This window comes from Austrofundulus limnaeus, unplaced genomic scaffold (assembly GCF_001266775.1).
Source record: "Austrofundulus limnaeus strain Quisiro unplaced genomic scaffold, Austrofundulus_limnaeus-1.0 Scaffold165, whole genome shotgun sequence".
Lineage (NCBI taxonomy): Eukaryota > Metazoa > Chordata > Actinopteri > Cyprinodontiformes > Rivulidae > Austrofundulus > Austrofundulus limnaeus.
Window position 1 is genome coordinate 510,483 of NW_013952567.1, and position 15,158 is coordinate 525,640.

General features: G+C 38.7%; 1 protein-coding gene across 1 annotated transcript in view; it reads right to left on the bottom strand.

Annotated features, from left to right (window-relative positions):
• bcam (basal cell adhesion molecule (Lutheran blood group)) overlaps window positions 1-13,875 on the bottom strand; it is a gene marked incomplete in the record, with an annotated part of 60,778 nt that extends 46,903 nt beyond the window's left edge. Inside the window, 1 exon segment of the mRNA XM_014017293.1 lies at window positions 13,597-13,875. Within this exon segment, the coding sequence (XP_013872747.1) occupies window positions 13,597-13,660 (64 nt within the window).
• Between the last annotated feature and the right edge of the window lie 1,283 nt (window positions 13,876-15,158).

The following is a 15,158-nucleotide window of genomic DNA, read 5'->3' on the forward strand; positions in this document are numbered from 1 at the left end:
ATATATATATATATGAAACAGAAGCAGACACAAAACATGATGGCTATTGATGCACAAAATGAATGAACCTGATCCACATTTATCAACATTATGTAACACAGTTTCTGCTATCCAAACTCCTATTCCCACCCACTTGTTTAAAAAGCAATGATAGCTTCTGTGTTTGTCTGCTGATTTGTTCCATGTTGGACTGTACTGCATCAGAAGGCAGCTGCTAAAACACAAACAGAAGCTCTTCAGTGAATAATAAATATTACTGGCAAATATGGTTCACGGGCAGCCCTGTGGATCGAGCCTGGCTCAGGCTGATATGGCAGCTTGTTTCCACAGTCAACAGCCAAGTGGCCAATCATTTGGATATTGTCTCATGTTTTTGCTGGAAGCTTTGTCTGCTCTCTGCGAGTCAACTGACCGCTAATCCACCGCAGGGCCTCTGACCACACAGTCAAGTGAGCAAGCAGGGAGGCTTAAATACAGCAGAATGGAAGAACGGTAGTGAGTTGGATGAAAGAAAAATCTAATCCAAACAAATATGTGCTGATAGAGGTAGTGAGAAGAGCAACAAGGACAGAAGAGGAAGCAGATGGAAATGAAATAGTCAAAACAGGAAGAAAAACGAAAGGGTGACAATGAATTAACAACATCAAACACTCGAGATCAGACATCAAGACCTTTGGAGTTTTTTTATTCATTTTTTATTTATCTTTGAGTCATTTTCTGTTTTTTTCCTGATAAATAAGATTATTGTGCCATGAAGGTTTCATAAAAATAAATTCAATTAAATAAGACAATAGCCCATTATGGGTAGGGAAAAGAAAGAAAAAAAAGTGTGTGCTGAAGGACAGATGGTTCCTGTAATGACACTTTGATACAACCAGAACAGGTGGATAACCACAGGARAACAAGCATGTCATTGTTTGGCTGGTACCAGTGTTGCCATAAGGCCTCGTTTCTTATCCAAGTGCTCCATAGCATAAAGCAAACCCTGAGGAGTTAGCATTAGCTTAAGATTTCTGCTGCATACAGAGCTTTGACTTATTTTATGCTTTCATGCCGATGGTGGGCTGGGTTTTTCATGCTCTCCTCAGCCGTTACACCAACTGCCTGTAAAAATGATCCCCACATAGACATGCACACTCAAACAGATGGGGCGAGGTGGGGTGTGTGCGCGTGAAGGGATATAAGGGTGCAGGCAGTCGTTGTTTTTTTTTTTTTTTTTTTGCTTTATCTTATCAACTTCCTTGTCGAGGAGAACAGGCTTTAACTCTGACAGCCTGGATTATATATCACCAGCTGCTATGCAAGAAGCCACAACTATGGTGGCGCAGTATGGAATACATAAACAGGCAAAGTCGCTAAAAGCTAATTAAACTGGTGTGAGCTGTGTTTACATAAAAATGTAGGAAACTGAAAGTTTGACATCCTGCAATTTTTATGAATGAATGAATGAATAAAAATATCTTTATTTCAAAACAGATAAAATAAACAAACAAAAATGTGTATATATCTATATACATATACATCAATATTTTTGTATTGGGCAGCTTACAAGACCATCTGTATTGAAAAGGAGTAGGTTGAAGTAAAGACATATTTTCCTACCCCTTACTCTTCAAAAAAAGTCATATAGTCTTGATTTTTATTGTTGTGAATCTTCTGATTTTACATACACATACATAGCTATCTCATTTACAGCAAAACTTAACAATGATAGCTTATTTAACACCCCAGTCACTGGGTCAGAGGTGCCCAAAGTGGGGCCCGCGGGCCAAAATTGACCTGCCAAGCCATTTGATTTGGCCCACCCGCAGTTGTCCTGGTTACTAGATTGTAATTATATTAAGAATAAATATAAAATACAAGTAACAAGAGACATTTCGCTTACATTTAAGCCCATACAGTATCTAGATTTGCGCACCTTATAAGACCTCATATACTCATATATTACTTAAGAAATATTCACATTTCTTATATTATTACATTTTGCCTCGGATTGATTTTAATTTTGGCCCTCTCAGGGAATTTTTTTTTAATTTTGGCCCTCTCAGAGAAAATGTTTTTCCCTCTCTGTTAAAATGATTTTTTTAATTTTGGCCCCCTCAGGGAAAATGTTTGGGCACCCCTGCCCCAGTGTTTCACTTAATCTCTAAATACCATCTACATCGACCATATAACAACTCAAAATAATTTTTTTGTATCATTTTTAAACTGATTTCTATGTTTACATTGCTTCAGTTCCACATTTAACCCATTCCATAAATCCACCCCACATATAGACACACACATACTTCACTTATTTACTCAAAACGATTAGCCTAAAGTCAGTGAGAAAGAAGAAAAAAGGGAATGAAGCAGAAAAAAGCAGGGGTTGCACAGAATTGGCTTAAGAGCAAACCCAATGGTGTCCCATCACCAGCTGGTACTCCCTTGAAGTGAGCTTGGACACACACAGACACACACACACACTTATTTATAACCTCTGTTAAGTCCGGATTCCAGGTTACGTTGGGGTTGCAGTAATGTTCACATGCTCTTAACCCTGGCTSCCCCAAGTGACGAGGGCCCACACACACTGCGAAGTCTGGTCCCACACCAAACGCTAACACTCCCCTTTGTCACATATACACTCAAGTGTTAGCTCACTTCATGAGGAATGCATTCCAGACACATCACTTTCAACATAGCCATGCACCTGCAGCTATGTACATCTGCACACATGCAACCATGTGTGCACAGTTCCAGAGTTTAAACTTCAACGGGGATCAGCTTTCATCGGGCTCTCCCTTTCACTGTGCCTCGTGGTGCTGCCTTCCTTCACTCCCTTCTCTCTGCACCTCCTCTCTCCTTCCTTTCCTCACTTCTCCCCCTGCCACTGCTATGTGTGTAATCAGCCCAGTTTTAATACCTGCATTCCAACAGCCTGGGGGAAAGTCTATACAATGTAGCATTGTTCAGGTGCAGACAGAAGAAGACTTCAATGAAGAACACATGAAAAAAGCGCTGCAGTGTGGAGTCCTAAAGATTAATTGCACAATTTACATTGAACTGATGAGCTTTATGATTTGCAGGGGTGCATTTGTTTTTATTGCAGACTCAAACAGAAAATCACTGTTAAATATAATAATAAAATTCATTAAAAAACAGCATTGTCATTCAAGACTGTTATGTTTTAAAAGTAGTCTTGATCAATGGTTCTTTAGGTTTCCTGATGATCTTTTAAAGTTTTTCTTCAAATTTTGGATGATTTCCCCCCAATTTTTAGTCCAGTTCTTGACCAGTTTTATATCAAAGGTTTCAGGGGACTGTTTTATTAGTTTGTTTAGCTTAATATGTCACCTAACTTTATCCAATCATTTATGCAGGCATGAAAATGCTCTTAAAACCAAGTGATAAACCAATGCTGTGTCTACACGACAGGAAATGGAGGGAAAAAACCCAAAATGTTTTCCTTTTGGCAGTTTGTTACAGTCTGCCGCAAAAACACAATTCATTCTCATTTCTTTATAGAATCCATATAAAAATCAGATAATACAGCATGACAAATAAAATGATATGGTAGCACTAACAAAGTGAATCAAGGTGAAAACCACTTTGAAAGATAACAAAACAGAATGGATTCTTGGAAGAAAGTAGGGGAGATCTGGGACAGTTGCAACACTTTTTGCATTTGACTGCTACTCAGAGATGGTTTGACTTAGACAAACTAAATTTTAATACAATAAACTCACATCTGTCTGTTAATAGTCAAAACCATTTATAGATGATTAAAGTATGTACATTCTTCACAATTTGCATTTGAAAATGAAAAGTCAGATGTTGCAACCGGGGCGGGGACAGTTGCAACATTGTTTGGGGGTGGTTGCAACATATTATTAATACACTATATTTCACTGTAACTAAAAGTTGTATTATTTTTATATTTATATTATTGCTAAATTAATAAAAACTAAGTTAAAATGATATTACAGGGTTATTTATTTATTCTTTTTGATCAAATGAAGAATATAGATTTGCCTTGAAGAGTAGACCTTATATACAGATGTCAAAAACTCTAATTGATATCAAATGCAGTTGACTTTTTGAGACAAGGAGAATAGAACAATTTGTGAGGCAATTAACTTTTGTTTTGCCTATTGTCACTGTGCGCCTACATTCTGCAAAATTTACATTGAAAGAAACTGGGATTTTAAAACCAATGATGAAAACAACAACTGCAGAAAATACATTTTAAACACTTTTATGTTTTAAACTATAAAATTGTCATGAATACCCAATACCCTTTTAAGTGTAAACTTAATTTCAACATCGTAATAACTGTCCCCCTTCCTGTCAGCCATGATAAAACCTCATGTGTTAGCTAAATAAGCTGATCTGGATACATGTTAACTATATTAGTTAAAAGTCAACATGTCACTTCTTTAAAACATGTAAGTTTGAGCTGGATCACAAAAAGTGACAAAAATAAAGCTGGGCAAAAAACAATACTTTGGTACCTGAAAAACAGTTTTGTTTTGTTTGTTTTTTTATTTTTATTTTTTCAAATAAATCCTGGAGCAGTTTTTGAATCTGCTTACTTTTTCTTAGCAAGGTGGGGCATCTAACTGAGCATGTACTGTTTGAGTGCCATCACTCTAGCTTGTTTCTGTTTGGAGAAAAATGACGTGTTGCAACCGTCCCTTATTGCTACTGTCCCCGATCTCCCATATAAAGGAATTGTGGTTAATCTAAAACTTTTGCACAGTACTTTATGAACTTTGGGTTCCTTTGTCATTTTATCTATTGGAGGTTTTTTTTTAATTATTATTGTCTTAAACTTAAACTTGGTTAATTTAGATTAATGATTGGCCCAAGCAGGATATTTTTACATGCCAACAGTTTTTTTTTACTTTTTATTTGCTTAAAAAAACTTGACTGATAGAAAAAAAAATATTCACACTACTGTGAAGTTATTTTAAGTTTACTAGTGAAAAAAAAATCTAAAGTTTCTAAGCAAAATGATTCCTTGTGAACTTTATTTAAAACATGCAGTTTGTTGCACTGGACTAAAATATTCATTGGCCTGCATAGTGACTCATCCTGTTCAATGTGGGAAAATATTTTCATTTATATAATCATATTGATTCTCAGACCTAACTAGAAGTGAAAGATAATGAAAAGCCCTGACATGCTGGATGCTTCATCGTTCTCCCATCCTCCCACGGACCCTCCCTCTGCCCCTTTGTCAGTCCTTATTATTAGACATGTTCTCTCTGCCTCTGCCATTAACCAACCCCACCCTCACAAGCCACTTTTAATCCACAAGCACACACATACACACAATGTCCAGTGGACACAATTGGACTGCTAATTGACATGAGTAGTTGGAGCATCTTTCATCATTTTCCACTGAGATAAATCTCAGAAAGAGTATCTCAGTGTGTGAGAAGAGAAGTGGATCAAAGGGGATCCTCTTAGCTACACATCCTAGACCTCTGAGACTCTCGAAGGACTTCACAACACCCAAGAAGAGCCAAACACAGTTCTCATTCACAAGCACTAAAACAAACATTCATTTGTCTGCCACTTGATATTCATTCAGAATGAAATCTCATTGAACAAATGTAGACATAATTTAGCAACAAGCCTGCGGGGGGGCATAATGTAATATTATCTGGGGACAAGAATTTAGGTTATAATCACTTTAGCCTTTAATAACAAGAGYCCAAATCAGCTAGGCACTCTGCAGTTCTAACATTATCTCCAAATAACTATCCATCACGTTTGTTGTTCAGCGGATTGTGTAGAAGAATAATTGGAAGTCATTTAGCCTGATGGAGTCATAATCCAATTGAATGGTATTGATTTTTAATCAAACATTGACATGGACAGAGAGACAACTTGTTCTCGTTTTTTCTCCTAAGTGGAAACAAAAATTACATAATGACATTTGACTTGTATTACAGGAACATAAACACAACTGCTAAATAAAACAAAATAATGAATCACTGGCTTCATCTTGCTCCCAATGTTCAGGTTGTAGTGATTTTTAAACAACTCAAGGTATGAGGTAAACGGGATGCATGCATTTTGTTCTGGCAGGAGTGAGAACATAGAGATGAATGATTTTTAGAACCAGGCATAAAGTGGAGCTGTGCAGACTGAAGCAGAATCCAAAGAGAAAATTAACAGGAAAAAGTGGTACTAAAATTAGGGATGTGACTAAAGGAGAATATTAACAGTCAGAGCATGATCCCTYGACTCTTTTCTTTCAAGTCAAGTTCACATAAGCAGTAATCAAACTCAAGCTTCTCGGTCCTAGTTTTAGTGGGGCTCTAAGCAAGAAAGAAAAAACCCTCCATAAAACAAAGGTGAGTTATCTCCCCAGGCTAACAGACTGACTCAGAAACCTTGAAAACCAACACTGGATTTGGTCATCAATGATCCCGACTTGTTCTCACATGACAAGGGGAGCCCCCTTCTCTTCCACAGCAAAACAGGCATTGCTCACAAAAAAAAAAAAAACTTGTATGCAGGTGCTGCAATGCAAAGACCACACCTCACACGTAAACACAAGAGTAAACCCTCTTCCCCTCCTCCTCTTCCTTCCTAGTGAGGAGGATTAATGCTGCCGCTTCTGTCTCCCAGGTCCCCCACCACCCCCACCCCCCCGGGCCTAGTTAACGCAACACGATCTCATTGTCAAACAGTGACTGGCCTTACTGCGGAGGTTAATGCAKCCGCTTAACCATTAACTAAATTAAAGTTGAAGGAGGGCACAGGAATGTTCTGACATATAGGCCTGACTGACCATGAAAAATGGTTAAAAGAAACAACATTCACTGTGATACGGGGCTATCTTTTATATATTTGGAGTAGACATGCTGACAAACAGGCTAACATGCAGTCTGCTCTGTAGCCTAGTGAACTTAAAGTCACCCTGTTCTATTTTTTATCATTATRAAATGCAGATGAGAGAAAAAACGATTCGCTTAAGGCTTTATTGTCATCATTCTGAACCCTTTTCTCTATGGAAGCAACAATTATTGGGTCAGTGATATATTCCATAACTTCCAATTATAAAGTTATGCCTTGGTAGCATAAAAAATGTACAAAACATCAGCTTTGAGAAATAAAACACAAGAAATGTATCATACAAACAATTAAAAAAAAAACAAATAACTGAATAAATCTCATATAAAGCTTAGAAATTTGGCAGCGTTTTCCTTACACTTGTCTAAACCACYGGTGTGGAAAGACACAAGGTGCTAATGACACCCAAGTGTGTGTGTGAGAGTGTGTGCGTGAAGAAAGAGGTTTCTTAGGAGGAGTGCATTCAACAACTGCTGCTGAGGCAACTGTTGAAGTCTGAAAGGCAACAGCTTGCGGGGCTCCCAGAGGACCCTCACCCAGCCAGCAGTCAGATGGTGGGTTTAGGGTTGGAGGGGCACAGGGGTTAGGATTTCTTCTCCGCTGCCAAGAAAATGATCTCCTTGGCCACAGATCCAGGCTTTTCCGAGACATCCCCCATTCTTAATTGGTATTCCTCAATCCTGACACAATCCGCCTCTCTCATCTGCTGTCACTGCCTTCCAAACGTTATTTGATCAGAATAACTGGGGATGTCATAATCGGAACTGCGCAAAGAAGCAAACCATCATAAAGCACCGCTGTGTTTTATTAAACAGGTGGAACGAATGAGAGAGCTCCAGCAAAACTGAACATATTTTGTATATTCCTACACGAAAGCACTGAGGTATTGAAGTCCTTACATCTTGCTAAATAGGCTGGCAGCACTTAACCTCACTTCATGAAAGAGCTTTGTGAATTTTCAATTTTGCGTCACCCCAAACTGTATCTCCACAACGCGCCCGCCCCCCTACCCCCAACCCAATTTGCCATCACATACACATGCGCAGCGGCAAGGACACACAAACACAAAGCCTCCTTTCAAGGGTGAATTCAAAATTGTACATCACCATCAACTTCCTCTGAGACGAGAACAAGAAAGCTACACAGTGGCAGCCAACAATAGCCAGTTTTAATCATCTCTCATCCCACTCCTTGATCCTTTCTGTCCATCCCTTCCTCCCCGTTTCCTTCCTTCCCTCCCTACTACTCCCTGTAATTATAAGGCAGCACAGCCTCAAAACAACAGACCACACCTTAACATCTCCATCAAGTTTACTTTTCAACTTTTTTATGTTTGACTACTTTTTAGACCTTTTAAACTACATGAAACAGTTAAAATACCAACCATGGCAGAGACATGACACAACAGTGTAGCGTGCGTTTTCGTAAATGAAAAACAAGTGGGAGTCCAGCAGGGGGAGGATGGTCAGCCATATTTTAAAATCATTAATAGAGGCCATAAATCCATTGTGAAAAGGGCTCTGGGGATGGGTGTAAAGGCAAACAGAGCCCCTCTCCCTCCCGCTAAATCACAGTGGGTTATCTTCCTGATGTTATAGGGTCATTCACCGTTAGTCACACAAAAAAAGCAGTGCCTTGTAGGCAAAAACAAAAAAACAAAAAATAAAAAAACAWGTTAAATCACAGTAACTAAACACACACAACAGGGAGGACTGACTGCATCTAATCTCTCATTGTAACGGAACAACAGCGTGGACGGAAAGAGGAGACAGATAAAAGATAATGAGGGGAGGGATCAGATAAAATAATAGGGACAAAGAAGGGTACACAGACAAAGCTAATCTGGCAAAAAATACACCTTTGGTTTAAACCTGTTGAGGTTTGTGCGTAATGACAGTTTTGGCTGCAGCTCTTAGTGGAAGAAAACAACATGTAGAGAAATAAGACTTTGAAATCTGAACCATAAAATAGTTTTATTCAACTAAATAGTATTTCACATTTGACGGAAACTACTTTTGTGTAAGCACATCAGCACATCCTCATCCAGTCTGTAGATGTTACATGTTCAGTTTTTATCATGTTAGCATGTTCATGGTGATTCAACAATAATTTATTTTAATGGTTTTATTACTTTACTTCATTTTTTTTTTGTTTAAAACACCATTTTCACATATTTTGTATGGTTATGTCATCTGTTTGGTTTTTCGGTTGCATTAGCTTGACTAAATCAGGACACTACATCAATACACTTCTGAATTTAAAACAAATAAATATTTGAAATGTACCACTTTTTTAGATTTACCATCATTAGGTGTATTTGCACAATGTATCAGTATTGGATCAGTATTGTCAATGCCAACCTGAGTTTTATTTGGTATCAGAATTGGAAAGGAAATCGATGGTATTGTACATCACTACTGAGTTCACCAACAAACATTAATAACTCGACACATTGACTTTTAATATGTTAGGGCAGAAATCAAACAATTGTGTGCTAAATGAAATTCCACAAGTCAACCTAAATATACCCTTTATAGTTTAATTGATGCCCTGTCATTCTTCAATTGAGTCAAACTTAGTCATCTCACAAAAATGCAACCTGATAAAGCAAAACAAACAAACCAACCAACCAACCAAAAAAGAAAAAAAAAACAGATTCCAGCTTTTTTACCTATAATCCTACCTTTAGACGATGAGATAAAAAAAACACTTTTGCGGTTTGCAAGTTTGTGCTTGGATTACTACTTGTGAATTGCGGTCAGAGTGGGCTTTAAAGTGTAAAGAGGAAACCCTTTCCTACAGAATTTGGGGTGATGACAAACAAAAAACACACATTACAAAGCAAGCGGCAACATGTCCTAAGGAATGCCACTTATTCCACCTCAGTGATTTACTCAGTCATTATCTCACGGTCACACAAATTCACAAATACAATCATTTTGGCCCCTCCAGTCAAAAGCTCACTCCTCTTTAATTGAGAAGGGGGCAAACATGCAGCCTGACTCTTGTTATCTAGCTCTGAGCTATCTAGGACTAGATATCACCAAGGGTCATGTGTATCTATGAGTTAATTATGGGTTGTGTCACTCCATTTAGAGGGACCTAAACAAATATGTTTATGCCTTTTTTTTCATAGTCATACACTGAATGAAGTGTTCGACTTTGCAAAAACTGACCACGAAAATGCTCTGGGACAGCTGTGAAAGTGGCCCTCTGGTTTTACATCCTCGTAGCTAAATGGCTCTTTTTCTGACCTAATACCATAATAATTACACACGGCTGCGGGGGGTGCACTTCTGATGCCGTGCTGGCAGGGGGTTAGAGAAATTAAAAGCGAGGAAATGAGTGAGAGAGCTAAGGCGGTGTTTGACAAAAAGGCTGACTTTACGTGTTAGAGGCTAACACTTTGATCCGAACTGATTTTTGTCAAAATGATTCTTTACACTTTCCTCACCTTTTAGCTCAAATGCAGCTGATTATTGACTCTCCTTTTGTCTATGTACCCTAATGTCATTTTATCTGTTTTGTTCTCTTATTGATTTTAAAAAAGGCAAAAAAGCAGTAAAATCGCCATAATTCTGAAATGTTTTTAAAGCACATATGTTTTGCTATTCAAAACCTTAGAAAAATAATCTTGTACCAGCAGAAACTCAAAGCTAGAGTCAGTAGCGACAGCAAAATAAAATGTTTGGCTGAGAAGATTTGGCTAATTTTTCATTTGCACAACTCACATACTCAGCTCTGCTCATCCCTGACCCAATTTACCTCTGGGATCAATAAAGCATTTTYGAATTGAATTCAGTTGCATTTGAATCCCACAAATGCATGTTCCTTACAAATGTGACACAATTTAAAAGGGAATTTAACAGGCTGTTGAATGGTGTGATTTATTGCCAATAAGCATTTTTACAACAAAGAAATAATCTACTAAACACAAACTTCCTTACTTTTTTAGCTAAAAAATACACATAGCATGCAATCTTTAAAAGTTCATGAAAGTGCTGAAAAATTAGATACCCCAAATTCTGAACTTGTGAGAAGAAAATCTGACCATCAAAACATCTAGAAACATCTAGGTGCTGCCATAAATATGGGTCAGCAACTCTGCGTCTGCAAAGTCCTGATGCTGTCRTTTTTACGGCAGCACAGACCCAGACACACTTAAGAGATAACAAATCTCAGTGATCTGTGTTCTGTGGCTCAATTTAGTTCACATCTGCTCTCAACTGTGTTGGAAGTTGCGAATGTACAACCAGTAATCTAAAGAATGTAGGTCTGTGAGACACAATTCCACTGAGAACTAGCACGAGCTTCTATTGTTAGACAAAACTATGCTCAAGGGAGACAAGGGGAAAAAAGGGGGAGAGATTTGAGAAAAAAAAAGTTTGGCTCTCTTTTTTTCCTCTATTCTGAGGAACATTTCCAGGGCATGGAAACGGTGAAGGATGGGATGAAGGTGTGTGTGTGTGTGTGTGCGTGCGTGCGTGCGTGCGTGTGTGTGTGTGTGTGGTAGAACGAAGGGGGCTTTGCACCTGGAGTCAAGGCTTTTAATCAACACACTGCAGCTGTGAGGTGTGTTGTACACTACACTCGATTCTATCAATTACAGGGAACTTTTACTTGGTTTTTATTAAGCTCCATGTAAGGCAAAATCTAACATGTAGCCTATAAGGGAGTAAAAGAAGTTTCGGGGAACTCAAGAATGATGGAACAAAGTGATAGTTTATCTTTTGAAGTGCTTTCTGGAATGTTTATGAGCAAATAATAGCTCTGTAAATAACCTCAGTTAAAGGCACAGCGTGTAGGATTTGTTGTTTTCAGCGACATCTAGTGGTTGAGTGGTTGAATCATCCTCCCTGGTCCTCCCCCCACCCCCACCCCCGCTTCCAAACGCAAAGGAGTTGCTACGGTGTCTCTCAGGTGTCAAAAACCTTTGATAATTCCAACCACGATGTCTACCAGCAGCTTCAGGGCTAGTGATGTTTCAAGTGGTAAGATTATGAGCTTTAATAAGTAAAATTATCCCAGCTACAATGACAGACAACAAATATTACATTTATAGTACAGCTAAAACCATTTTTGACGCCCCCACCGCAGTTTGTCCTTCATGAGCCTTCGTAGACAAGATGGTGGTGCAAGATGGCGGCTGCCTGTAGTGGCGACCCGCACCCATGGAGATATAAACAGCTTTTAAGAAGGTAAAAATAATAAAACAAGGTCTTTGTCTGCATTGATTAGACATGTTTTTTATTATTGTCATTAGTGATTATCTCAATTTCAGCTAAAAGAATTGACAAAATCSTACACACTGTGCCTTTAATAAAATAGTGTTTTTTCATCAGTCCAGTCAAAATTCTACTCCATTTCTTTTGCAGCTGTAATGATGTGATTTCTTCCCAACCTTAACCTCACCGTAAAGATCTGAACTACCCMTTTAAGATAGAGGTAGACACAAGTAAAATCTATGCTGCAACTTATTTAAAAATAAAGAGAAAGACTAATCAAAGTGATAAAAGTCTAGCTGGCATGCATGAAGTTTAGTCAGAGGTACAAAACTACAAAGAGAGGCGTTGTAGCATTCAAGCCAAGCCCTTTGACTTAATTGGATGGACAAGAAAGGGGCGTGGCTACCGAATCCTAAAAATGAGATAATGCCTAAAACAGTGTTTCTGGTCAGAAATTTAAATAGTTAAAAAACAAAGCAAATAGAAACCTTGAAATTTTTAAAAACGTACATAAAATCTTGACTAATACCTTCAGTTCAACAAATCCTAATTAACCATGGCGCAATGGGGTCAGTAAAAAAAAAACATGTTTTCTCAAACTTTTCTTCAATGAAATTCATTTAAGAACAAGAGAGAATTTACATTTAGGCTGGCCCAGTCTTAAAGGCAGTACTAAGGTAGAGCTGAGGGTGAGGCTCACTGCCAACACAGGAGACAGAAATCCCGCAGATCAAACATCAAAGTGCTGGACACCGCACCGCACCGCAGCGGTCTGATCCAGCGGGCTGCGGCTTTACAAGAAAAGCTTCAGGTCTGAGAATTCTCACTCCAAAGGAAGAGATTTACTCCGGGATTTTGGGAAGCTTTACTTTAGGGGGTTGTGTTTCTTTTTATTTTATTTTATTTATTTTAGCCGTGTGGGGTTCTTTATCATCCCTAGTAATAAAACTAGAAGTTCGTCTCCTCTGTGAAAGTGCGTGACCGCTGCAGCCGCAGCGTGCAGCGGAAATGAGTCCGCGCTCCCGGACCCTCCTGAGAGGTCTCACTGAACTGAAACCCCCCGCAAAACGCAACACTTTACCATCCCGTCAGGAGACACTTCAGAAGCTGCGCGACCTGAAACGTTCCTGCGGGAGGATCTTTTCTTTTCTGCTCCATCTAAAGGAAAGAAGCACGCTGTGTTTGAAATAACTCCCGCTTTTCCACTTGTTCGCTTGTCTCYCATTTAGAGTCACCGAAGCTTAACAGGTTGTTTTAACACAAATACAGAATATTTGAACAATAAATCAAACTGAACTGTTTGATCCATATGGCTAAAAGTTAATAAACCGCGACTTTTTCTTTTCTTTTGGTGTAGCCTGTGCGTAACTGAGACTGAAAGTCCGGGCGAGCCTAAACAGGAAAGCGTAAAACTCTCAGCCTGCAGGCTCTAAAAGTCTACCTGCACTACATCAGTCATAATAAAGGCTCACCGGAAGAGAAATCGTGTTTAAAATAGCAGAAGATGTCAAAAGAGACTTACTTTGAAATGCCCAGAGCAGCAAGGTGCACAGGAGCGACGCGCGTCCAAGTGTTACTCCGTCCATGGCTGCCTTCTTCAACTTTTGTTGTTGTTGTTTTTTTTTTCTCAAAGTCACTTGGTTGTGTGGTTGTAAAGCCAAAATAAATCAGCAGCAAGTACTTCTCTGTTTTCAGTGCTCCAACGCTTTCTAAACCTCTTCCCCCACGCTGCAAAAATAAAATCAGCAGTGCCTCTCTCCCTCGCACACGCGCGCACACACTCGCGCACTCAGAAATCTGATGCTGCTGGTGGCAGTCTACTTGGTTGATATATTTGCACAAAAGGTGACCCCCCTCTCCTCCGAATGCAACCCCCACCTCCCCTCTCTCCCTCCCCCCTGGCCTGGCTCTCTCTCTCCACCTCACTTGCAGTGAAAAAGACGTGCTTGACTAATCACGTCTATACGTGGTGGGATCTGCAGGGGGGCCCGCGGGATTTCTTTAAAGGAAGTTAAAAGTGATTTTATCATGAGGCTCGCTGACTCACAGCAGCGCTTTAAAAATTTATATCCGAGTTTTCAAAACTAGAGCTAGTTGATAAAAAAAAACACTTCTCCAAAATCCGTTCAGTGTCGAAATAAATGCATTTTTTTTACCTGACAAGTCAATGAAGACTTTTTTTTCATGTGATACAGACCTGTGAGTATAGAAACTCAACAATCAAAGTAAAGAGAATAACTAACCGTATAAAAGTGTGTTGTCATTGAAGCTACTTTGAGTGCTGATGAGATTGTTAAAGTCTAATTACCAAAATGATCTGTGAATACCAACATTTCAGATCCAGCTGTGCCTCTCTGCATGTCTACATCAAAGCTTATGTGGAAAAGATTACCCATAGGAACTGAGAAGTCCAACTCACATAAATGAAAAAAAGACACAAGAACATCAGCAGCTAAATTATGATGACACAGCATTACAGTAATAACTAGGGGATTTCAACTGGGGATCATCACTAATTAGAGTCACAGCCAGTGTGCTACCAACACARTCTGGTTCTTAAAATCAAAGGGTCAAGAGTGTCGCATGTGGAATGAGGGTTGTCAGTAGAAATTTGAGTTTTCATGGCAGCTTGAACAGCAGAAAGGACATAATATTACCTTTGTGCAGAATTTTCCCTCTGGGATCAATAAAATATTATTGAACTGAAATGAATGGAATTGATTGAATTGAATTGAATTGAATTGAATTGAATTGAATTGAATTGAATTGAATTGAATTGAATTGAATTGAACTGCACACAATATCCAAAAAGAGCTTGTTCAATGAAACAAAAAAATGTGCGTACATGCCAAATATCAACATGCAGAATGATGAAATATTTTGTTTGGCTTGTAGGGTTTAAACAATTGAAATGAATCTGGCCAGAACCTGCGATGGTAAATGAAATACCATGACAACAAAGCATGGAGGTAGCCGTATAGCATCTTTATATGGTGCTTCATGATTACAAAATCAACTGAGAAGCTAATGTTTACCAGTGGATACTTATGAAAAAGTAAATGATTCATAGACTCAATGACTTAG